This window comes from Gobio gobio (assembly GCF_949357685.1).
Source record: "Gobio gobio genome assembly, chromosome: 2".
NCBI lineage: Eukaryota > Metazoa > Chordata > Actinopteri > Cypriniformes > Gobionidae > Gobio > Gobio gobio.
Genome location: NC_137098.1, coordinates 11,527,699 through 11,554,232, shown reverse-complemented (window position 1 = coordinate 11,554,232; position 26,534 = coordinate 11,527,699). Strand labels below are relative to the sequence as shown.

General features: G+C 37.8%; 1 protein-coding gene across 2 annotated transcripts in view; it reads left to right on the top strand.

Annotated features, from left to right (window-relative positions):
- Positions 1-26,534, top strand: part of usp53a (ubiquitin specific peptidase 53a) — an 87,418-nt gene that overhangs the window by 11,862 nt on the left and 49,022 nt on the right. Inside the window, exons 2-10 of one of the 2 annotated variants that reach the window (XM_079809478.1) lie at positions 8,772-9,016; positions 9,191-9,356; positions 12,498-12,590; positions 12,690-12,824; positions 14,206-14,319; positions 16,296-16,378; positions 16,518-16,617; positions 19,666-19,812; positions 23,805-23,954. In XM_079809478.1, the coding sequence (XP_079665604.1) occupies positions 9,213-9,356; positions 12,498-12,590; positions 12,690-12,824; positions 14,206-14,319; positions 16,296-16,378; positions 16,518-16,617; positions 19,666-19,812; positions 23,805-23,954 (966 nt within the window). In that variant the 5' untranslated portion in view covers positions 8,772-9,016; positions 9,191-9,212. Of the gene's footprint in view, positions 1-8,771; positions 9,017-9,187; positions 9,357-12,497; positions 12,591-12,689; positions 12,825-14,205; positions 14,320-16,295; positions 16,379-16,517; positions 16,618-19,665; positions 19,813-23,804; positions 23,955-26,534 lie in introns of both variants that reach the window. The other variant, XM_079809477.1, reaches the window with a different exon arrangement.

The window sequence follows — 26,534 nt, the reverse complement described above, 5'->3', positions numbered from 1 at the left end:
GGATAACGTTCGGTTCACTATACGTTTGCGTTGTTCATATTATAAAACACAGACATTTGATGCAGTTTCACTCACCGCCTGTGGTTTTGACTCATGACCGGGATCTTTTATCGCTGGGACGCTCCATTTTTCTGTGGAAGTTCTGTGCAACACGATTAGCAAATCCAGCGTCGAAGTGGGCCTTGTTTATAAAGCATTTGTCACTGAAATCTTGGAAACAAACACACTTGCAGCACTGCAAGTTGCTGCTCCGGAAAAACAAACTGCATCCACTGTTTCCTTAACACTGGGTTATTTTGGAAGCTGAACAAGGTTATCTTTCCCTCACAAACAAAAACACACATCTTTAGTGACATTGATTTTGTGGTCTATAAACAAAATGACAGCGCTGCTGACGGCTTCCAAAACCCGAATGAAGCTCCTCGAGAAGTGCCCATACAAGGAATTCCGGCCTTTATGACATCATACAGGGCCATACTTGAAAAAAACCTTCCCTGGAGTGTATTTAGCACAGAAATACTTTTTTTTTTTAGTTTTTTATTTTTTTATTTTTTTACTTTGGCCATGTTTAGTATTAGAATCCGGCTGAATCCGAAATCGCCCCCTAAACCATCAATCACTATTCCCTACTTTAGTCCACTAATACAGTTCACTTGAAGAAGTGAATGAAAACAAGTGAGTGAATTGAGACAGTCGTTGAGTGTCCATCGGCTGTTATTGCGGTGCAGTGTGGGATTGAATGAGTGCAATCAATAAGGTCCACTATGGTTTCGGGCAGCGCTACAAATGGCTGTCCCCTCAAATAATCCCCTATTTGAGGGTAAAGGGTGCGATTTCGGATTCAGCCTCCAACTCTTTAACAGTGTAAAGTCCGAACTCTGAATGCATGAAATGGCATTAGAACTACTTTTAACCCGGTTGTGGACAAGACGTGGCTACTGGCTAAATGGGACTACAGAGGTTGTCGTCATCACATTTATGCATTTACATATATTCATAGCAAATGCTTTAAGCAGATAAACTCATCTATTGAATTGTTCGCTTTCACCGCCTCGTTGTGTTTATAATCCAAACGGCAATGGAAAAGTCCTGTTGGGTTTTTTGGCAAGTTTCGGTTTGATGGTAACTCCCGGTTTGGCCTATAAAAATACATCATCATTGCAGAAATATTTGATTCATGTCTGTTGCACAAATAGAGCAATGATGCCATAGTTTAATGGTTGGGATTAGTGGTTTGTTAAAATCCACAACCTTAAGTTTGAGCAGTAGTAATAGTGAGGCTTGGCTTTGCAAATACCACCAATAAACTGATCATCAGTTTGATAATGAACCGATCTTGAAGTTTTTTTTTTTTTGTCATTCACCATTTTTTTCTCTCTGTGCTACCTCACCCTTGCTCTTGCTGGCCAAGTTTGTGTCATGCTGGGATGAATTACCATAACCGGTGGCTCATGAGCTCAGGAGAAAAAACGTCACCCATAATGTCAGCATTTTCCGCTCTCCAGCTACATCATCACCTGATTGTGGTGGCTATGATTCGCTCTGCAACACGCTGCTTTCTATTACTGCCAGTGATGATAAGACTGCAGACGACTGCGGAGGTAAATGTGGGGCTGATGTTTCCAGCCTGATGAAATCCGAAGCAGTTGCGACCGCATGGATTAATCAAACAAAGTAATAAAAAGTTAGACAAAAACATCTCTATCAAAGAAATGGGATGCTTACCCCGGGTAACTTTATCCAGAGGCTTTTTTTTTCAGTAATACTTCCTCTAAATAATGCTGCTTCCTAAAAATGGCTCCTTGTTGAAATAAGTCAGCAGTTAGATCTTGGGTTAAAACAAAAATGTTCTGTTGTGTGTGTGCTCACTTATTAGATTAAAGACAAAAGTTCCTTTGATCTGCATGATGGAAGTTGAAGTGGTAACACTTTACAATAAGGTTCATTAGTTAACATTAGTTAAAGGGTTAGTTCACCCAAAAATGAAAATTCTGTCATTAATTACTTACCCTCATGTCGTTCGACACCCGTAAGACCTTCGTTCATCTTCGGAACACAAATGAAGATATTTTAGTTGAAATCTGATGGCTCTGAAAGGCCTCCATTGGCACAATGCACTTTACACTCTCAAGACCCTTAAAAGGTACTAAAGACGTCGTTACAAAGTCCATCTCACTACAGTGGTTCTAAAATAACTTTATGAATCGGCGAGAATAGTTTTTGTGCACAAAAAAACCCTAAATAACGACTTACATAGTGATGACGATTTCAAAACACGGCATCATGAAGCTTCGAAGCGTTATGAATCAGTGAGCCGAATCATGATTCGGATCGCGTGTCAAACCGCCAAACTGCTGAAATTTGGCGATTCAAACCGCTGATTCGACTCACTGATTCATAACGCTTCGAAGCTTCATGATGCCTTGTTTTGAAATCGTCATCACTATGTAAGTCGTTACTTAGGGTTTTTTTGCGCACAAAAACTATTATCGCCGATTCATAAAGTTATTTTAGAACCACTGTAGTGAGATGGACTTTGTAACGACGTCTTTAGGACCTTATAAGGGTCTTGAGAGTGTAAAGTGCATTGTGCCAATGGAGGCCTTTCAGAGCCATCAGATTTCAACTAAAATATCTTCATTTGTGTTCCGAAGATGAACAGAGGTCTTACGGGTGTCGAACGACATGAGGGTAAGTAATTAATGACAGAATTTTCATTTTTGGGTGAATTAACCCTTTAACTACATTAGTTAACATGAACTAATAATGAACTGCACTTATAAACCATTTATTTATCTTTGTTAAATGTTAATTTCGACATTTACTAATGCATTATTAAAATTAGTTAATGCACTGTGAACTAACATGAACGAACCACGAACAGCTGTATTTTTACTACGTTAACAAAGATGAACTAATGCTGAACAGAGGTGTTGTTCATGTTAACTAATGCATTAACTAATGTTAACTAATACAGCCTTATATTAGAAAGCGACATTCTGGAGGATTTTAGTTTCCGTGCTATAAAAAAGTCTGTAAAAATAGTGAATGAAGGAATTTTCCAAATTGATTTTTCATAGGTGTCTTACCCGTATTTTGAGTTGTATTTCCCGTGTTTTAGGGTTAAAGGAAATGTCCGTAAACTTGACAATGTCTTAACAGGCACTATCTGCATTTCCATTACTATTGAAATTGGAAATTGAAAATACGCCCAATGGAAACTCGTCAATTTCGCAAAAACTCCCATTTGTACGCTCGCATGAGGTGGTTTTTCAGGCAATTCAAAAAAGCCACAATTTATGAAGACCTCGAAGCAGATATGAGGGAGAAACACCCAGAAACACCTCATAAGTGGCCGATCCCAAGTATAAGGGGCTTTCCTTGCCATTAATGCTTGGATAACATGCCTACGTCTCCTTCGATTAAAAATAATGGCTAGTGCAGTGACTGCGATATATGAAAAAAACTGTTTTAGTCACAGTTAATGGAAATACTGTCATTTAGAAAGTATCATTTAGAAAATATAAAAAACTATTTAAAAAATATTGTTTTGTGCGAATCTGTAATGGAAACCAGACTATTACCTTTTCCAGTTTTTATATATTTGTTTTCTTAGAGTGCGTAGATTGTCATTTCATTTAACTTTTTATTAACATTAAAAACATGCCTTTTAAACATTATATATCACAAATGCATCTCATTAAAAAAAGGACCAGATTGTACCCCAAAATCTGGAAATTCCAAAGGCCTGAAATGCAAATGAAAATCCATACTAATCTTTTTCAAATCCTAATTCAGTAGTCATGGGGCAACTGGGCAATTCATTAAGATTTCATGAAAATTCATTGTCTTTTTTCTGAAATACTGTTATTTTATATTTTATCACATTATGTGCTGAAAATAATGCAAAACGATTTAATGGTCCTAAAGTAGTTTTCACTGTGAAATATGATGTAGAAAGTCTCATCAACATTGAATCAGCCACTTTTTTTTTTATGTTTTATAATTTGGCTCAAAATAAGAACTGATGATTATTGAATGAACAGATTCTTAACAGACTTTTCAGGAGGGAGAAAACACCTGAACGTGAACATGTTCTAACAAACTAGTTGTTGTTGGCTCAAACTGGAACGTGTTTGCAGAGGTGTGTTTCCAGGGCGCCTAATCCTGAAGACAAGCGCTCTTTAGCAACAGTGTAGCTTTAGTGATCACCCTGGAATGTGTTCCAGACTGTGACCACACTATAAATGAGAGGCACTGCACAGCCTCAAGTATGTGTTTTTGCCTTGTTTACATGCTGCTTTTTTCGTTAAATCATTACATGCTGCTTTTTTTTGTTAGTGGGTCAGTGGTCAAACTGTGCTCTGGTTACGTTAAAACTACTTCTGAGTTTTTTGAATACCAGTGTGCATGAAATGCTGTTCGGCAGGTTTCCAGAGCATTCAGTCTGTCCCAAAAATAACATGCATCATTCTGACATTATGTTTTCTCAATCTCAAGTTTGACCTCATTTGTTGATGCTTTTCTTGCTTTTCTGACTGAGCGACAGTCACGGGCTGGAGACAAATGTGTAGTTTATTTTGGGGAAAATATAATTTAACAGCATTTGCTGAAACTGAACTTGGAACCAAAAGGAACAAATAATCTCCCACGTTCTTATTTTTGATCTTCTTCAGACCTCCATGCCACAATCTCAGAGCCAGAAATATGTCCTGTTCTGTTGTTAAAATTGGTATCGCAGGAATGCATCATTTCAGCACGGTCTAATAGAAAATCTTTTAAAGGTTCTTACTTTTAAACAAAACACTACTTGTGGGTAATATAGGCCTACTATAGAAAATGATAAACCAGTATAATGTATGCCGTTATGCAGAAACACTGCTGCATGGGGAGAATGGACTTGGCATTCAGCCACTAAGCAGAATTGTTTTTTTTGTCATTGACCAAAAATGTCAAATTATTGTGTAGTACTGTAGACCTGTCGGAGAGTTTGCATACAGTAAAACTCCTCCAAAACATCAGTCAGGGTGGAGAGCATGTTTTCAGATCCATGGGTGTGTTTCAAAATGCTCCCTAGTTCCGTAATAAGTACACTTCCCAAGGGAGTCAGCCGTTTCTAGTGCTGTCTCATTGTCAGAATCATTCCTGGTCACTGAAAACTTTGCTTCCTGGAACTTCCCAGAGTCCACATGGATTTGACCATGTGTGCCAAGGCCATAACCGTAACCATGTCTTGAATAATTTTTTTCCCGTGGATGTGGTGTTGTTGTTGTTGTTGTTGTTTTTTTGTTTTTTTTTATTAAAAGGAATTATATAATTAAAAGATTAAAAGGGATTTAAGGGGAAACCAGGAAAATAAGAACACTAAAAGTTCAAGGTCTATAGTAAAGTAATCAATTTAAACAATATTTTGCAAATAATATTTAAAAAAAAAAAAAAAAAAAAAAAAAAAAAAAAAAAAAAAAAATATATATATATATATATATATATATATATATATATATATATATATATATATATATATATATATATATATATATATATATATATATATATACACTCTTACTTGTATGTCTGATATGTCAAAAATACGAAACGTTTCTTGTCCCGTCACATTCAGCTATGAATTACATTAACCGTATCATATTAACCAAATAATAGCATGTTTTCAATTCAAAACGGCGAAATTTCATAAAAATGTTGAGTAGTTTGCATCACTGGATATTACTGTTGGTCGCTGAATATTTCAATCATAAAGCAGTTGTCAAATATTAAATGTTTAGTGTGCTCGCCACGTACTCCTTCACTGCTAAAACGAAAGCGTTGCATTGGAATTCGCACTCGTCTTCTGTGAACAGCACCCGCCGCCTTTGATTTGATTGGCCAGCTCACTCATTCTGACAGTAGCTACGTTTACTTGGATACTTTTTGCTTCAATCTGAAGGAATTCATTCCGATGTTTACATGTGACTTTTTTTTTTTTAATTCCGATTGTGCTACCAGTCCAATTACAATTGGATTATTAGGGTCCATGTAAACGCAGCTAGTGATGAGTGCTGTTAGACCGCTGAGGCAGATCAGCCTAAATTTTTTTTACTAACAACAAGCAGAGCGGTGCATAATGGAGTACAGCAGAGCATCATCAATAATATCAAATGTTGGGGGCACAATTTGACCATTTCTATTTAATGGGGGGGGGGACTTGTCCCCCTCAATGTCTATGGTGGTTACGGCCCTGCTGTGTGCTGCGATTAATGTTTTAATAGGGAGCTTTGACCTCTTTGGCTGCAATGAAGATGCGCGATGAGCAAAACAAACTACACAAGAACTGAGAATACTGTTCAGACAACAGTGATCAGTGTTTCCCCTAGAAATTTTTCCAGCAGCGGTGATGTTACGTGCCGGAGGTTGTTACCAAGACGCGCGTCGGGGGGTCAGGGGGCATGCACCTCCGAAAAAAGAAAAGAAAAATTTAAACCTTGACTCCTGGCAAGTTTTGTGGATAGAAATAGACATTTTGACCATTAAAATCCAAATTAAACTTTTAAACATTAATTTAAAAGGTCACTTATAGCCTATTTTACTTCAATAACCTGCAGGGACGTGCAGAAAATTCCTAAGGGGCAAGGGCTCAAATGTAAGAGAGGGGCAATATGTAAAAATAAAAAAAATAAAAAAAGTGTTTGGATACTATTTTATGTTTTTGCAAAAAGTCTCATGCTTATCAAGTCTGCATTTATTTAATCAAAAACACAGAGAAAAAAAAACAGTAGCCTAACATTGTGAAAAATTACATGATGTTTTTAGATATATATTTTTAAGAGCATCACATATCATACAGGAGCTGCAAGTAATTTTCTCTTTGCCTTTTGTTGTTTGATTCACATAAATGGCTCAATCGTCACCAGGTTTATTATTAGATGCTGCCCCTTTAAGACCGAATACAGATCTAATGATATCATTCTCCCATTAATTTCTCCCAACTATTTACGCCCATTTAAGCTAAACTGTGTTTAAGTGAATACTCTCCAAGCCTGTCATTTTGAGATATAGGCTATTTTGTTGTGTATTTGATGGTTTAGTCGAGCACACGAAGCATATGTGCAAGTCGGTCCGTTTCGCATCGTGCGCGCGCACACACACACACCCCCGCCTTGAACTTGGAAACAGCGTCTATTGCGCGGATTGTTGTGCTTTTCATTTAATCAAACACATTCTGCAATTTAGCCAAAGTGGAGAGTGCATTTGACAACTATCAACGATTGTGCTGAGTCTGACGTTAAATGCATGTTTGGGGGAAAATGACAGCGCACGCTATGAAGGGAAGGAAGCTGTGCAAGATGATGCGCGAGCATAGTTTATAATAGTTTTACCTCATATCTTCTTTTTATAATCCTTAGAAGCAAAAATAAAATAAGATTAATATCACAGCCCTAAAGTGTAAGCAGACTTCATTTTTGTTTAGTTCTCTGGCCATCGTCAATCTCTCTCTCTCTTTTACAGTGTGTAAGTGAATGTCGTGATATTACTGATCATGAAAATTTTGCAGTGGCGCTGAAAATCCAGCGGCGGCGCTGCGCCGCTGTGAATACATTGTAGGGGAAACACTGGTGATGTTAAAATACAATTAATTTTCAGTCATATTCTGAAATATTATCGGACTACACTGACACTATCAGATGAGATGGAAACTTGAACTGTATTGAGCTGGATAATGACACTATTGTCTTCTGTAGAGCTGCTTTTGTCAATGCTGCAAAGTTCATCAATTCTAATCAGCTTTACAGTTTTCAATTGAATCAATCAATACTGGACCAAATTTAGCTGAACAATGGCACTATTGTCTTCTGTAGAGCTTCTTCATAGCTGAATTGAATTTGTTTCATAATTGATGATCAACATCGGCAATGTTATTGAACTGAACTGAATCAACATTGAACCGACTCAAAGTGAATAATGACAGTATTATCCTTCAAAGAGGTGCTTCTAGCTGAGCTGAACTCCTTTCATAATTGATGAACTTTAAACTATTATTGAACTGAATTGAATCAACATTGAACAACAGCACTATAACCTTCTGTAGAGCTGCTTTACTGCTAAAAGTGAAGTTTCAGAGTTTTAAATTTGCAAAATGAACACTATATTGCTTATAACTGTAAAGCTCTGAAACGGTCTGAATTGTATAAAGCCAAAATATTACTCTCCAGAAGTGTAATATAAAATATATAAATAAAAGGACTTGACTTATAACCGCTATGCTTTAATGCAATGTTATCGTGTCTGGATTTACTCATCCTAATGTGAAAGGTATTAAGGCCATTGCCAGTGGCTGAATTTGTTTTAACTGCACAATACACTGATTTTCAATTGTAAGCAGCAAAGCTGCCATTGTATATTTTCAGTCTGTTATTGCTTCCCTGTGCACTTGCCAAGACAGTATGTCATCTTGCTTGCACCTTGCATGTACAAGTTGGTGCAAAGTCATAAAAAAGTTAAACAATAATGTTATTCAGCTCAGCAGTGCCATTTGGAGCTGACCTACTGACTTTTGCACCGTTTTGAATGTTTAGCCACTCCTCTCGTTGGTGATTTACACGGAAGTGTTTATAATGACAAGGGTTTCTGTGTTGTTGTTGCGGTTTCAATTTGCAGGAATCAATGTATGTGATTTAGTAAGGCTCACAATCAAAGTGTAGATTAATTTGGGAGTGAGGTATTCAAGCAGGCATGCTCATCGCTTCAAAAATTCATGCATTTGCTTCTCTCCACAGAGTGAGTCCTGCTCATCCTAAGGCTGATGTCCTTCAAGAGTAGCGTCAGAAACATGGATGACCCTTTTAAAGGTTGACTGATTCCAGCTGACACCTCCTGTGTGCTTTATAACTATGCTGCAAGTCACTAGAGGCCTTATGGCCACAGTATCCGCCAACAACTCGCCAAATTCCCCAACTCTATTCAGGGAATGATCAAACCATCCTGTCTAGGACATACACATCAAGAGACCTCTTACATACAGGTCAGTAGCACAAATAAAGGCTTTTACTCAATGATTGACTGGGGAACAGACCTAAAAAGCCTCAAGTTAAACAGTCAAAACGACCTTTTCCCAACAACACCGTCTTTGGTTTGTGACATTATTTCTTGAAATTACAGCTCAAACCTTCTTTAACAAGTAACTCTTCATCAGCAGGACGGCAAATACCCCAAATCCAATGGCATGGGTCAAGTTCTTCAGGAGACCAGGGGGCAATCTTGCCAAGTCTTACCAGCCGGGATCTATGATGTCCTTGGCCCCCACCAAGGGACTACTAAATGAGCCGGGACAGAACAGCTGCTTCCTCAACAGTGCAGTGCAGGTACGTGTTTGAACCAAAGCTAAAGCAACAGTTGCAGAAGCAGATCTGTTTTATTCACCTATATTTTAAATCGTAATACTACCGTTTTCTCTAAATAAATAAACTTAATCTAAGTCTAAATGTATGTAATACTGGCCTGGTTTCATAGACAGGACTTGCCAGGATTAGGCTTTAGCTCAATTGGGGCATTTAAGTAGCTTTTATAAACGTGCCTTAGAAAAAAAAAACATTAACTACTGGTGTGCATCTTGAGACAACAATGGCACTGACATATTTTAAGATACGTCAGTGCAAGTTGCTTTCAGTTAAAACAGCTCTCAACTGCATTTTAGTCTGGGACTAGCTTAAGCCTTGTCTGTGAAACCGGGGGTTAATACATTCAATTTATTATAGGAAAAGAATGTGTATGTACTAAATTAATGTTTAATTAATTTATTTTATGTTTTTATCAAAATGTGTCAAATGGAACTTGCCTCAAGGGATTTTTTTCACTCTATCCATTATTCTTTCCATCTATTAATCGATATACACATATTACCATTAAATGTTTGGAATCAAGATGTTTTTGATAGTCTTATGCTCGCCAAGCCTGCATTTATTTGATCAAAAATACAGTAAAAAATGTAATATTGTGAAATTGTATTGCAACTTAAAATAACTGATTTCTATTTGAATATATTTTCTCATTTATTCCTGTGATGAAAAGCTGAATTTTCAGCATTATTACTCCTGTTTTCAGTGTCCTGTCCTTCAGAAATCATTCTAATATGCTGATTTGCTGCTCAATAATAATATTATTGTTATTATCAATTTGGAAAACAGTTGTGCTGCTTAAATGTGTGGAAACCGTGATACATTTTTACACAGTTTGTATTTGAAATATAAATCTTTTGTAACAAAGTGAATGTCTTCATTGTAGGTTTAAACTATATATATATATATATATATATATATATATATCTCAACTCCACTCTGAACAAACTAAATTCTGTTGACTAGTATAACATCTACATATAAAGTCAGATCGACTAGACTTACCACAATAACATAAAAATATCACTCCCCCAAACATACTTTAACTAGCTTATGACTCGCATTGAATTCTGACCACAGCAACCTGTCATCTCCTCCTCAGAGTATTTACGGCATCCCAACTCCACCCATCAACCCCCAGATCTTGCTCACAACAGTATTTGTCATGCTTCCAGTCTGCTAGTTACTGCAAGCCAGTTTTCCCTCTTGGATGGGATTGTGGACTTTATGACTGAGTGTATCTCTTCCTCTCTCTGTTATCTTGTTCCTGTACTCATCACCATGGAAGTGAGGAGGTCATACTCAGACTAAGTTGTCTGGGGCCTAAGGGAAAGACACCGAGTGAAGAGTAACCTTACACTGCCAGTCCAAACACACACACACACACACACACACACACACACACACACACACACACACACACACACACACACACACACACACACACACACACACACACACACACACACACACACACACACACACACACACACACACACACACACACACACACACACACACACACACACACACACACACACACACACACACACACACACACTGACACACACACAGATGAATCTCTCACCCCTCATTCTCTGTCATAGTCTAATCTCCCTTGAGCTCTTCCACCAAGCAAGGACAATGAGTCATGTTTCTCAGAGTTTTAAGAGCAAAATGAATCCCAATTTGTTTGGCTATCACCAGACCAAGCTCAATCTTTTAAGATTGAACATTGGTTTGGGGAGTCTGCTCTGTATTTTCTACTACACAAGAGGCGTGATCAACGAGCATAGTTCAAATGACTCTGTACAAAATTGGATAGTCCTTCAACCAATCAGACCAACGATCCATCGCTTCTCTATCCGTCGTCGTGTTAAACCCGCCAATAGTGCGCCAGGAGGATAAGCCGGTTTGTGATTGGTTCCTGCAAATTTGTTACAGAAACAGGATAAAAAGATGTACAGGTTTCCAGCCTGAGCTGCAGGGCGAAATCAAATCGCCGGCAGATCAGGCTGGGTTTCCCCAGTCTAACTCCCAATAAGAAAAAGCCAAAAATGGCCATAGGATGTTGACTTTAAAGGCCTGTTCACACCGGGACTATTTTCGCGCCTGTTTATCACCGACGTTTAATGACTCGTGACTAAACAAAGGGTGCCAATGTGAGTGTGCACACAGATGCACAAAACACCAGGCGTAAAAGCGTCATTTAAAAAAAAAAATAATGCCTTGGGTTAATTTTATTTGTTTTGACACTGCGCGTTAAAAACTGGCCGACCAATGAGATCGGCGCTTTAGTTCACGTACCTGGAGCGGCTGAAGTTACAGTAAACACGACTTAGTGGCGCTCTTGCCGAGCACACATTGATACGACATTTAAGAGGAAGTAAGTAAACAAAGAAGAAGATGAGCTGCTAATGCTGCTTGCTAGTTAGCAAAAAGTGTGTGAATGGTTTTGTCAAGCACATAAATAATGAAAAAATCTCTCTTCTTCTTCTGTGTGACAAGCGAATGTCAGTAGCGTAAAGTGGCGCAGCACCACCTTGTGTACCGGGAGCGCCATCTACTGAATTTGCACGTTCACTCGGTGCATCGCCAGTGAAAATCTCTTGGGTGTGAACCAAGCCTGCAGCACTTCTGTAAATAACTGAAGCCTCCGTGCCTCAATCGCCCCCAGGTGGTTGGGCCCAGTATAGGTCAAACTAATATGATCTAGGGTTAAAGATGGGTCTCGGTCCGTTTACGTGCACTGCAAACTCTTGTACGGTTCGAATGAAATATGAATGCAACTTGGACCAAAGGCATGTACATTAACCAAATTACAGTTTACAGGTACAATCAATGTTTTTGTTTTGTATCTTTAGGTTTGGTTATAAAAATGACAGTTTTGCTAAGCAAACCAGGACTAAATGTATCATTTAGTTTTTTGGTCCGGATCAAAAGAACCAAGAGAACCGAGCTACAAGTGTAAACGCACCCTTAGAAAGTAGCTGCTTATGTAGACCGTAGACTGCAAGGCAGATTGAAGCAGAGCTTGAGTAAATGTGTGTCATTCATTGAGGTGAAGTAATTCTAAATCTGAATTTTCTGTAACTCCTTGCACTCTAGGTGCTGTGGCACCTCGATATCTTCAGACGGAGTCTTCGTCAGCTTCCAAACCACTACTGCTCGGGGGACTCCTGCATCTTTTGTGCTTTGAAGGTATTCTCATGGCCAAACACATCATAAAGCAGTGTTTAATACTTTCTTTAATAAAAAGTTTTTGTGTTAGTGGTAAAAAGCACTTTGTTTCTTTTGCAGGGAATATTCTGTCAGTTCCAGCACAGCCGAGAGCGAGCACTACCCTCAGATAACCTGCGTAATGCCCTAGCCGAAACCTTTAAGGATGAGCAGCGCTTTCAGTTAGGCTTCATGGATGACGCTGCGGAGTGCTTCGTAAGTGTCTTTGTGTGTGATTTTGTGAGTCAGACCAATGAACGTGCCATGATATGCGCTCAGATGTGTTGATATGTAGGCTGGTTCATTGTTGGTAAAAAAAAATAATAATAATTACATTTTTAGACAATTTGTCACATTTGTGGATTATATCCAACCCAAGTGCTTAATTAAATTATTCATTTTTAAATTAATTTGAAATTAATAACTTAATTTTTGATTGTTGTCTTTTTATCAAGAAACAAATGGCAAGCTTTAACACTGAGTTCCAAATGAAGCTCAGCTGCTATTATGTACAGTATACACAGCATAGTTCATTCACCCTTGCACTAATGTCTATCTCGCTCTGGAAAGCTGATGTAAGCATGTTTTACCCCTTTGGTATGTGCAGGATTTCTCTTAGGGCCACCTAATTGCAGTAAACCTGCTTAGCACTAGGGCCTGTAATCATTTTCTGTTTAGTGCAGCAGGACTGTGGAGAGTCAGTCATTACCTCAGTAAAAGTTCATTTACAGTGCTCCCCTAAACAACACAATCAATGAATGATCTCTATCAAAGCAAGCCTGGAGTGCACAGATGCATTCACACTGCTCTCACAGTCAATGCTGGTTCTCTATCAGCGCTCGACTAGAGAGGCTGTCCCGCCAATGCTTTTGTCTATTTGTCCATGGTTCTTTTTATACTGAACTAGGACTGTTCAAAATAAGGTAATCTTTACTGGAGGAAATTAATCTTAAAAATAAAATTAATCTTTCCTCCTTTCAAAAGGCAAATTGTCCCAGCGCTATTGGTGTTACTAAATGTACCCACGGTTCTCAGGTTTGAAAGGGTGTATTTAAGCAGATAATAGGCTTGAGGAAAATTACTAAAGCTTAGAGTGCATTCACTTTGTGCCAAGGTATCATTGTACCAGCCCAAACAAATCCATTGTGTTTATATCTGGTAATACAAGAAATTATTGTTTTCGTGTGTGTGTGTGTGTGTGTGTGTGTGTGTGTGTGTGTGTGTGTGTGTGTGTGTGTGTGTGTGTGTGTGTGTGTGTGTGTGTGTGTGTGTGTGTGTGTGTGTGTGTGTGTGTGTGTGTGTGTGTGTGTGTGTGTGTGTGTGTGTGTGTGTGTGTGTGTGTGTGTGTGTGTGTGTGTGTGTGTGTGTGTGTGTGTGTGTGTGTGTGTGTGTGTGTGTGTGTGTGTGTGTGTGTGTGTGTGTGTGTGTGTGTGGTGTGTGTGTGTGTGTGTGTGTGGTGTGTGTGGTGTGTGTGGTGTGTGTGTGTGTGGTGTGTGTGGTGTGTGTGTGTGGTGTGTGTGTGTGTAATATTTTTTTTTATATTTATTTATATACTTTTTTGGGAAATGCCTCATGACACACAAACTATTTTTCATAGGAGAACATTCTGGAAAGGATTCACCTGCACATTCAAGGATTCACCGAGACTGGCACCTGCACATCCAAATCTTGTATCACTCATCAGAAGTTTGCAATGGAACTTTATGAACAGGTATTGTAACTTTGTAAAGCTCCTTCACACACGTGCATGCACACGCGCCTCCTGTGAGTAATAGATAATTGATCGCTGTCCTGCGATGGCGGTTTTTCAATCAGTCAGGTACAGTGGGCGGAATACTCATAGGGAATACTAATTCAGGATCCATTCCCTCTCTCCCCTTCTCCTGAGACATGGGAACACAGTCCTTATAAAAGTATTGTGACGGTATTGGACGTTAATAACATGGGACACATATATAGCGTGTCATATAAATGACAGTTTAAGGGCCTGATTTACTAGCAGCTTGCACCAGCGCAAACCCTCTTTTGGCATTAAAAAACTACTGTCAGGATTTACTAAAGACACACAGTGAACAATTCACTCTGAAAAGGTGTGGACAGGGTTACTTTTGCGGCTGACCTTATTGCCTATGCATTTGTAGGAGTTTCCTTTTCAGACTCTAAATTTATGGGAGGAGAGTATTTAAATGAATCATGCAAGGTGATTTACTAAGGTTTGCACTAGTCAGTTTACTGGTATTTACCGCCCAAAAGAAGCATGTCTTAAACCAGACGCATATTTGCGCTGAACTTGGTAGATTGCGTTGGACATTATGGAAATGATCCGGCTGTTCTTCATGTGCAGAACTTTCCACTCCCATTGGTGCTTTAATGGGATTGTGCTTTCGTGCTGATTTGCCCTGTTATCTGTAAATTGTAAATCTGGCACTAAAAACTGGGGTCATTTACTTTTTTTTGTTTTGTTTTTTTACTCAGCGAGGATGCATTCAATTTATCAAAAGAGACTTTTACATTGTTTACAATTGCTTTTTTGCAATTATTTTTTGCAAATAAATGCTGTTCTTTAGAACTTTCTATTCATCAAATTATTTTTAAAAAAGGAGAATAATAGTTTCCACACAGAAAAAAAAAGTAAGCAGGACAACGGTTTTCCACAGTTAATAATAATAATAATAATAATAATAATAATAATAATAATAATAAGGGTTTTTAAGCAAATCAGCATATCAGAATGATTTCTGAATGATCATATGACCCTGAGGACTGGAGCTGATATATTGACCGTTCGCAAATACCCGCCCCCTTTAGTTACTGTTGCTATTTCCGACAAGAAATGGCGCTCTCACACCACACACGCACGTTCGCACGAGAAAATACATTGCGAAGCAAAGTGGACACTGACAACACGCCAACAGACAGGACAGAGCAAGTTACTTTTGATTTGAAACAGTCTCAACTTTGAAATTGTAAAAAAAAAATTTAAACAATAAATACCGTTTTGTGGCTCTTTAATGTGTCGTGATCGCTGTAGCGCATCAGTTAAAGCTGCTCGTGAACCGATTATCTCTTCCTTCTAGTTCATTGATAAGCATGAAATAAACATGAATGAACACTAAAAGAAATGTTGTTTCAACCGCGGAAAGACGTCAGTACACACCGTTTTTTCAAGTTCAAGTCCACCAACGTTAATCTACTAACTTTCCTGACTGCTTTGTTGGACAAAACGGCAGATTCAGCGATGTGATTGGTCAGATCGCCTGTCAATCAAACTTGCGGCGAAGGGTGAATTCAGCTCTGCCAGGAATAAATTACACATGAAAATATAATCAAATGGAAAACCTTTTGTAATATATCACTGTTTTTACTGTATTTTTTATCAAATGAATACAGCCTAAGAGACTCTGCATAATGTGTAAAACCATGGTTAAGCCGTGGTACATTTTGTGCACACAAGATACCACCCTATAAAGCAATGTGTGATTTGCTGTTTGGCCAAGAAATGATTAATTCTTGTCTTTGCCGTATAAGGAATGTTTAAATTGGTTACACCCTCAGGTTGTACACAGTGTATGTGGGTTGAGACATCTATTACATCACATTACTGTAGTGTAATTAAGGCTTTACATCATATATTATCATACATCACTTGTAATGCATCACCGTGTGTGTGTGTGGTTTCCCCTGCAGTCAGTGTGTAGGAGCTGTGATGCATCCTCCGACCCGCTACCCTTCATTGAGCTTGTGCACTATGTGTCCACAACAGCCCTCTGGTAAGTGAGACCCTCTCCAGCCATCATGCCAGAAACTTGAGATGTGTTTTTGTTGGTATATTGACCAAAAAATATCAAAATACCTGAAATTTGATATTTTTTAATAATTTATCTTGATTTCTCTTTCTCTGCACTCCAGCCAAAAAGTCTTGGAGATGAGAGAAGAAAGGTTGCGCCCAGATATGTTTGGGGAGTTGCTACAAGCCGCCAGGGCAGTCGGAGATATGGGCTACTGTCCGGTAGGTGTTTGGCAAAGTTGATTAATAATGTAGAATTTACTAGCACTTAGAGGACACCATCATGCACATAGTATGTGATGTCATTAAGCACACACAAGGACAAACACACACACACACTCGCTCCTATCTTATCTGATATTCTGCAAGTGTAACACCTCTATGTGACGGCAAGCAGCGAGATGAAACATGAGACCGGAACGTTCCTCTCGCATATCAACACATTCTGCATTTTTAAACAGGCGAAGTAGGAAGTCACATCGTACTAGTCACTGTCAGAAGCAGCCATGCAAACAGCCGTACATCTCACTGAAGTAATGAAATGTTCAGTCAAAACAGGGGTAATATAGATTACTACATCTAAAATCTTGAAAAAGAAACATTCATTGCTTGAAATAAAAAATAAACTTTAACTGAAATAAAGTATTAAAAAAACCTTACATGTATTTAAGGTAGTTGCCAAGGCATTTAGTTTAGATTTAGTTTAAAAACTACATAGATGCATTTAAAGGGGACCAATAATGCAAAATTCACTTTTACATTTTTGAACATGCGTCCACAGCAGTGTTGGGAGTAACGCGTTACAAAAGTAATGCATTGCAGTAACATATTGCGTTTTGCTGTAACGCAGTAATGTAAGGCATTACTAATAAATTTTCAGTAATATTTTACTCTGTACATGTTCAGTAACGCTTGCGTTACTACACACTTTTAGCCCAAAATGTAATTGTTAAAAAAAAACGGGGGGGAAAACAAACAAAAAACAGCAAGACTCTGTCGTTTCAAAGAATAACACAACTCCGGTGAGTGTGTCGAGTAAACACCTCCCCAAACCGACGAGGCGCACGCGCGCAGTCAGTGGAGGCGTGCGCTGCGGAGCCAAACTAAAGTATAAACAAGGCTTAATGAATGAAGATGGCAGAAGACGACTGTACATTCGCGAGATGAACGTATGCGCATTACTTCGAGTTTGTCAGAGATAAGGACAAGAAGAACGTAATAGTCAAATGAAAATGCAGTCAAATGCAACCTTTGTCTAAAACCGAAATAACTGGCGACGTCGCGAAATGGCACTAGCAATTTAAAAAAAACATCTCTTGCACTTTGTGCATGACGGTTTTGTGTTGTGCAGTGAACCTCTTGAATTCAAAGAGAATATAATAATGACAACAATAAGAAAATAACAAATGTGCTTCTTGTCATGGAATTAGAGCTATTCCCAGATATTGCCAGATAATCACTTTACCTCTACCATACTTTTAACAGACTTGGATCGTTTGTGATTCTGTCTGTCATCCTTTCTTGCATTGTCTTGAGCCTTCACTTTGCCAATGATATGCTATATTGTTAGTAGCCTGGATAGCCCGCAGTCATTATGCTACATCATATCACCTTCTACTGGATGTAAAATGCTCTGTAGTAGCCTACATTTTGTCATTTTAGAATGTTAAGTTCTACTAATGTATTTATTTTGGTGAAAGTAACTCAAAAGTAATACAGGAGTAATGTAACGCATTACAATTCTGAGACCGTAATATTGTAAGGTAAAGAATTACTTTTAAATGACAGTAACAAGTAATCTATAATGTATTACAGTTTGGAAGTAACTTGCACAACACTGTGTATAAATCAGAAACTGTGTCTCAAAATGAGCCGTTCAGGAATGTGTCCATTGTGATGTCAAAGTGCAACAGGTCCCACCCATGACTGGCTCTATTAGCTTAGCTCCTCCCCTGAGTGAGCACTTTTGTTTCACATTATCTGAGGCTGCATCCTTCGAAGGCCGATTGCGTCACCACTGTGCAACAATTTGAAGGCTCCTTCAAATGCGGCATCGATGGATCCTTCGCTGCCTACCCTACCCCAGAATGTATTGCGTGCCGGTGACGAGAATTTTTTTGGAGAGAAATAGCCGGATTACACTTTTAAATTTAAGTACTGGGTTTCAACTTACTGGAACAATAATGTATCCATTGATACAAATGTAAAAAAACAAATGTTGACTAATATCTTACCAAGATGTGATTTTATATAGTTTATACTCTTTATTGTGTACATAAATGGACCACGGTGAACATATTTCAATAGGTTTTGAACTCTGTTTTGTTGAATATAACTTTCAAGCTGACATGCTGCATGTCAATGGCGGCTGTCACAGTTGCTAGGCGTCAAGAACAGTCCTCCGTAGTCTAGATAGTCCCATTTAACAACGCTCGTACTGACCTTTGCGGCCTTCGGAGCCGTGAGATTTGAAGTCAGAGTCCTTCGAATGACCCAGCCCCTGAATTGGGACGCAGCTATTGTTGTTTGATTCACATTAATGGCACAGACAGCAGCAGGTACTGCATATTAAGCTGCTGCTTTAATACACATATCTAATATGTACATGTGATTTCTTTCCCAACTGTTTACATTCACAGACATAACCTACTGTATTCGTGAACTTTGTGTGTATTTGACAGTTTAAGCGCAATGCGATGTGCAAGAGAATGAGTGCGCTCAGAAAACCTCATATCAGAAGTTTAGACTGATATGGCTTTAGAATGCATGTAACTAATAAACTAACATGATGACGAAGAACTGCAATGACCGTAATCATGATAGAGATGATTATCAAAAACAGATGGACGTTTTTCTTGTTGGCAGTGCATTCAAGGCACAAGCTGTAAAGGCTCCGCCCTCTTCTGGAAAGGGGGGGCGGTGGGCAGCAGCTCATTTGCATTTAAAGATACACACACATAAACAGCATGTTTCTGTTACTTTCCACCCGAAAAGAGGCATTTACAGCATGGCATTATAAATGATATGTGGGGTAGTTTGAGATGAAACTTGACACAGGTCCCCTTTAATAAATAAAAAATTAATATCTTATAAAAATGACAAAAACACAAAACTTGCTAAAATTACTAAAAACAAATTCAAACAGAATAATATAAATAATGCTGGGTCACAAACATTCCTGCAAATTTGCTATTTTTAGCCAAAGCCAAAAAAGCTGTCATGTCATGAAAACAAACAAATAATTATGTTTGATCCCCATCCCTTCAATAGAGCAACTGTGGTCAGAAAATCAAGATCCGACGCGTGCTGATGAACTCTCCAGAAATCGTGACTATTGGATTTGTGTGGGACTCCGAACATTCAGACCTCACAGAAGACGTCCTCCGATCTCTCGGACCACACCTCAACCTCTCAGGGGTAAGAATGCTGTCTAGCAAAGTTTCTCAAACACTCTGCTCCACCTGGTTAATTTCAGCAAGGCACTTGACCCCGTCCTAAAGAAGCACACTACAAAAGCTTTACAGTACACCATGAATCATGAAACAATCTTGAAACAATGCTTTGTAGAACCTTTTGGTGATGCAGAATAAAAGATCTGAACGGAAAATAAAGCATTAATGTACTCCCAGATTGGTCCCATTTGATTATGCTTTACAAGGTACTATCAAATGTCTATTTGGTATAAATGTGAAATGTGTTGAGAATGTGTTCAATTTAACTTACTAAAAAGTATGGTGGCTGGTGTACCATGGTATATGTTCTACAATACTGAATATTACCATATTCAAATAACATTGATTTACATGTCGTCATTCCAAACCAGTAAGACAGAATTTTGATATTTTGTTGAAATATCCGCATTAAAGAATCCAATCAAATCCCATGGAATTGCCATGATAAAAACACATTACCATGGTACTTTTTTCTTATCAGAGAAAAAAATATGATAGTTGGTAAGAAGATTACTTTCCACATTTCAAACTTGGGAATTCGATGACCTAAATTGGCAAGAATCTGCTAATCAACATGTAGGTTACTTGTTTATATGTCATTGAAGACTGAATCATTGTGGGGAAATCCATAACATCTTATTCCTGGCTATTATATACAACCCCAAATCAGAAAAAGTTGGGACAGTATGGAAAACGCAAATAAAAAAATATGTGAAACAATATGAACTCTTCCTATCTTTCTTTGAGGAACATTGTTTTTAAACATTTCAATAATTTTCTCACGTATTTGTTGGCAAACTGGCGATCCTCGGCCCATCTTTGCTCCTAAAGGATTAGACCTTTCTTGGATGCTGCTTTTGTACCAAATCATAATTACAATCACCTGTTGACATCACCTGTTTCAAATCACATCATTATTTAACCATTTTACCTCATTACTAGCCCTAAATTGCTCCTGTCCCAACTTTTTTTGAAATGTGTTGCAGGTCAGAATGACAGGAAAGGATGCATATTTACAAATGACATGAAGTTGACCAGACAAAACATGAAATATTTTGTTCATATTGTCTGCAATGAAATACAAGTCAAAGTAAATTTAGAAATCACTTCTTTTTTTCTTTTTTTTTGCGTTTTCCATACTGTCCCAACTTTTTCTGATTTGGGGTTGTAAAATATAGGATTCATAGGAAGCCTCCATCTAGATTTAATGGCTATAAAAAGCTTCTGACATCACCACGGTTGCTCTTTTTCAGTTATTTATTTTTACCGCACATCTGGTGCTGGTGTCATCGAGGCCGATTTATGGTGGTGCCTTGGACCATATGTATGAAATAAAGTAGGGGTTTATCCTCTTCATAAGATTGCGGTTGTGTAACTGCATCAGTGCCTGCATAGCCCACGCTTGAACAGAAAGCCACTGCAATGGAAGGTCATCTGGCGTCCGAGTGTGTAGACGGCCTTCATTACCAGCCTCATGTGTGGGAGTATAAAGTCATGTTTTAGAATTGTTATCCACCAGATGGCCGTTCTGTTTGTGCAGCTGTATGCATTTCAGATGGCTAAAATGCATCTGTAGTTGACCTTACAAATCTCCTTACTTTTCTAGAGCTGTCCAAACAAACATAGTGTTTTTTTTGCCGTTGAAGATCTAGATTGGAAAAATCAGTTATTTTGCCCAAAACGATTGTCACAGATGCTAAATGTCTTTCATTCCTCTTTACGCCCACTTCCACGTTACCACCCTCCAGTATTGGATTAGTCTCAGCCGAAACCCCCTGGACAAGTACAAAGGCTTTAATTCATTCCCTAGTTCTCCATGTGATGGTGGAGACCTCAGAGGAAAATAGCTCCCCGCCTGCCTCCATTGTTTCACGTGCCTCCGAAGAAAACCAGCTATTCAAGAATCAGGGGTGGAGGAACAAGTGTTGGTTATGCAATAGCTGTTTTATTTAAACTTTGCGTTCTGTCACCTCCTTCTTCCTTCTGATTCTGAAGACTAGCACATGAAGCTGAAATGCTATATACCAAAAATTAAGAACATGTCGTAATTTACTCATGTCGTTGTAGACCTCTGATTTTTTTTCTTAGTTTTTTTCTTCCATGGAACACAAAAGATGTTTAGTAGGATGTTTATGCTGCTCTTGTGTGTGCAAAGAAAGTAAATGTTGACCAGGGACTGTCGAGCTCCAAAAACAGACAGGAAGTATGAAGTATTGTGGTACATGTATTTATTTTTTATTTTTTGGAGTTTGACAGCACTTGGTCACCATCAACTTTCACTATATGGAGAAACTGTATAAACATCCTGTCTAACGTCTCCTTTTGTGTTTGACGGGAAAGAAAATCATACAGGGTTGGAAGATATGATGATGACTATTTTATTATAACTATAAATTATGACATGGTTTTGATTTTATTCCTTTAACTAGTGATTAGTGTTGTCAAAAATATTGATATGTATCGATACGTAAATATCTGAAATGGTTCCAATACTCCTATTCTGCAGTACCACTGATACCAACTGCGCGTACTCACTCTCTTTTCTCACCTACGGCGAATCAACACACACCCACCTCCTGTCTCTCACTCATTCGCTCAGGTTAAATAGTGCTTGTATTGCGCATAATTTTAGTCGTTCCCGCAGGTTTCGTGCTCATACCAAAAGTATGCGTACTTTAAGTGGCGCTCTCATAAACTAATAAACCTGCTGATGTTTATGTTAATCAAAGAACAAAAGACAAAGAAAATCACTCGCTGCTCTTGATTAAATAACTTTTGTAACTTTAATTGTAATCATTAATCTGTATTTAATTTTTACAATGAAAACTATCCAGTGCTATTTTACATTTGATTACTTTTATTTCTATAGTATTTCTTACCTAACTACTGGACCCACCTGAAAAACTTAAAGCCATGTTTATTTCATTTATCTCTTTATTCTATTGTATTTATTTGTGCTATCATTCACAATGAGTTTATTTGTTCTTATTTTAGTACAGACTGTTTACTTGTCTTTTATTTTGTAAATGTAGTTCAATAATTCAAATAAAACCTCCCTCTGCTATAAAAAAAAATATGAGATAACAAATGATCTGTATGGCGTACACATGTTTTCCCCATGGTATTGATATTTTTCAAGGTATAGTATCGAAGTTGGAAATTCCAGTATCGTGACAACACAACTAGTGATGCACTGAAATGAATTTTTTGCCAAACACTGAAACCAAAATTAAAGTTTTTTTTTTAGCCGAAAACTGAAACCAAGTTTTGGTGGTTTATTGAACTCAAATGAGCCAGTTGTTTAAAGGTTTTTAGCAATGAGCCATCTCTTGATATTTCAGCCAAACACATTTGACATAGTGCTACTCTTATTGCAACATTTACATATTGCATCATTTTCACTCCTGACATGTTTACCTGTTGTAGTTTATCCAAAATATATGCTGCTCATTACAGTCAAAATACACTATCAAAGAAGCAATTTCAGTCAATGATTTTGGCCCTCCAAAACTATTTTGGCTGAATATTTTCAGTTGCCAAAATGTTGGTGCGTAACACGCTTGAACCTTGAATATTGTTAGAAAAGGGTGCTGTAAGATTTTTGGGGTACTCTTTTTAACACGTTTCCATTTCTTAACATTTAGTTAACTACATTAGTAGCTGTAAATACTTTTAAAGCAATATTATTAATCTTACTGTTAATCTGTTAATCGTACTGTCGTTTTTAATACATTATTAAAACCAAAAGATGTATCTACTAATATGAATTAATGGACCTGTGCTAACATGAACTAATAGCCATGTTTGTATATAACTAACATTACCAAAGATTAATAAATACTGTACCAGATCATTGTTAGTTAAAGCAACATTAACTAAAGGAACTTATTGTGAAGTGTTGATGATTTTTGGGTTATGTTATGATTTGTCTAAATAAATGTGCATTTGTGTCTGCAGCTCTTTTATCGTGTCACAGACGAGCGTGCGAAGAAGAGTGAGCTGCTATTGGTGGGAATGATCTGTTACTCCAGCAGACATTATTGTGCCTTTGCCTACCACACCAAATCATCCAAATGGATTTTCTTTGATGATGCCAATGTTAAAGAGGTAAGACTTTGCTTGCCTGTTATGAATTGAGTCCTTTTGTCTATATATTTACACATTTACTATTCATAATGCTTGAAACTACCCCGCAGTCCTGATATCGGTGATGTTCATCATTAAAAAACATTCCCTGTGTCCACACATTTAAATATCTAAACATTTGTGCTATTTTTTTTTTGTTTTACTTCCTGTAACTTAACACTGCAACTAATGTTTCCTCCATTCCTTCACTCACTTGAAGAGTCTATAGTAAATAAAAAAATATTTGGTGGATTTAGTTTGAAACCGTTTTCACTCAAATTGCTAATAAATTTCACGATTAATTACAAAGAAACCACAAGAAACACTTGCGTGTGAAATTTTTAATTTCAAAGACTGAAATAGTATTTCCTTGTAAACCTTTTTTTACTGTGTATGTTTCTTCAAATATATAAATTACAACCTTTTTCTTAATGCAAAATATATTTTTCTCTTGATTTTAAGTTGAACATGTTATTGTCATTTATATTTGTACGCTAAAGGAACACTCCACTTTTTTTGAAAATAGGCTAATTTTTCCAACTCCCCTAGAGTTAAACAGTTGAGTTTTACCGTTTTTGAATCCATTCAGCTGTTCTCCGGGTCTGGCGGTAGCACTTTTAGCATAGCTTAGCATAGACCATTGAATCTGATTAGACCGTTAGCATCTCGCTCAAAAAAAGCTTGACAGAAGCTTTTCGATATTTTTCCTATTTAAAACTTGACTCTTCTGTTGTTACATTATGTACTAAGACTGTAATGTGCAGGGCTCTGAACCGGTTCAAGGAACGAAAAAGAAAACCGGAAACTAACGAAATTTTAAGAGGAACAAAAACGAAAACGAAATCAAAAACAATTTGAATCGTTCTGAACAGAAACGTTAATTTGAAATGACCATTAACCGGTTAATAACGTTATTTTATCGTTCTCTTTAATATTTTAATTTGGCAGTGACCAATAATGAATAGAGTAGTACAGCATGTGAAGTTGACGGATCAAACGTGAGTGAAATGCCCGCGCACCAGTCATCTATGAATCTACCGGTAACGCAAGTCAGTGTAGAGCATGCATTTTCATGCCTCAAGTACATTTCTTTCCCCGCTGAGATCTTCAATGAAAGCGCAGGTATTGGAGGACATTATTTTCGTATGTTTAAATAAGCAGTACGGACTTTAAGCTCAAATAGTCTGATTTAGGCTAGTTTGTGGATTTCGTTTAAGCCTATCCAAGTAGGTTACTAGCATCTATCAAACATTTTTCCTATAGTCTTTCAGATTGCCAATACAGGACAGGTCAATGTTTTCTATATAGACGGTTGATGCTTCACACAGCGCCTGAAAATAGTCCCCAGCACGCTCCTCTTGGAAGCAGGTTGTCACGTTGGTTATGTTGACGAAAGTTAGTCTATTTTCAGGTGCTGCGTAATATCATTGCGCCGCTTCCCCCATGGTACGGCAGCAAAGTTCCTTGTTTATTACACAGGAATAAGAGTATAGTTCCTAGCCATATCAGCCTAGAAAACACAACTTTTAATTTTCCGTCGTTCTTAGTACACGATGTAACTGCAGAAGAGTCAAGTTTTAAATAGGAAAAATATCTAAACTCTTTGGTCATTTTTTGAGCGAGATGCTAACGGTCTAATCAGATTCAATGATCTATGCTAAGCTATGCTAAAAGTGCTACCGCCAGACCCGGAGATCGGCTGAATGGATTCGAAAACGGTAAAACTCAACTGTTTAACTCTAGGGGAGTTGGAAAATGAGCCTATTTTCAAAAAAAAAGTGGAGTGTTCCTTTAAGAAGATTCTTTTAAAGCGTAGTTAATTTATGCCCTTAATTTATGTAATCACAAAGCAGACACTCATTATTACCTGCCTAAACAGTCACTATTAATTGCCACCAAATAAAAGATGGGCAAATGTTTAGATGGGCAGCCAGCAAGAGGGAAAAATGTCGAGATGCAGTGTAATGGTGCATGGCCTGTATCTCTTCATCAATCTATCAGTAGTGTGTGACTTGTGCTTGCGTGTGCACTTCAGCTCTCACTGGGCTAGTGGTGCCCGTCGCTGCCGCCAAGATGAATCACCCTCACACACACAATATGTGCACTACAGTAGACGTTTGTGTGCTAACTTACACTATAGAGAGCCAACCCAGTATGCGGAACTCATATTTTTTTAATGTCTTTAATTCATTACAGCAGTTTTGTTGACTAATTTTTAAAGCATATCTTAATTAATCTCCTTTACAATCTTGCCTGCTCTTTTTTTGCTTTGCATTTTGACCAACATGGGCTCATTGGAAAAATGTGCCTCCACTTACATGTTTGCAAAACTCTGACCCACTTTATATTAGGTGGCCTTGACTACTATGTACTAACATTTTAACTAATCATTTGATACAATGCACTTATTGTGTACATACATGTTTTTGCATTGTACTTGCATTTAAAAAAAATCCTGCATGTACAATTACATCTGTAATTTATGTTGTTACAATTCTAATTACACTGTTGTCCCATCCCTTACACCTAACCCTTCCCATAACACCACACCTGTCCCTAAAG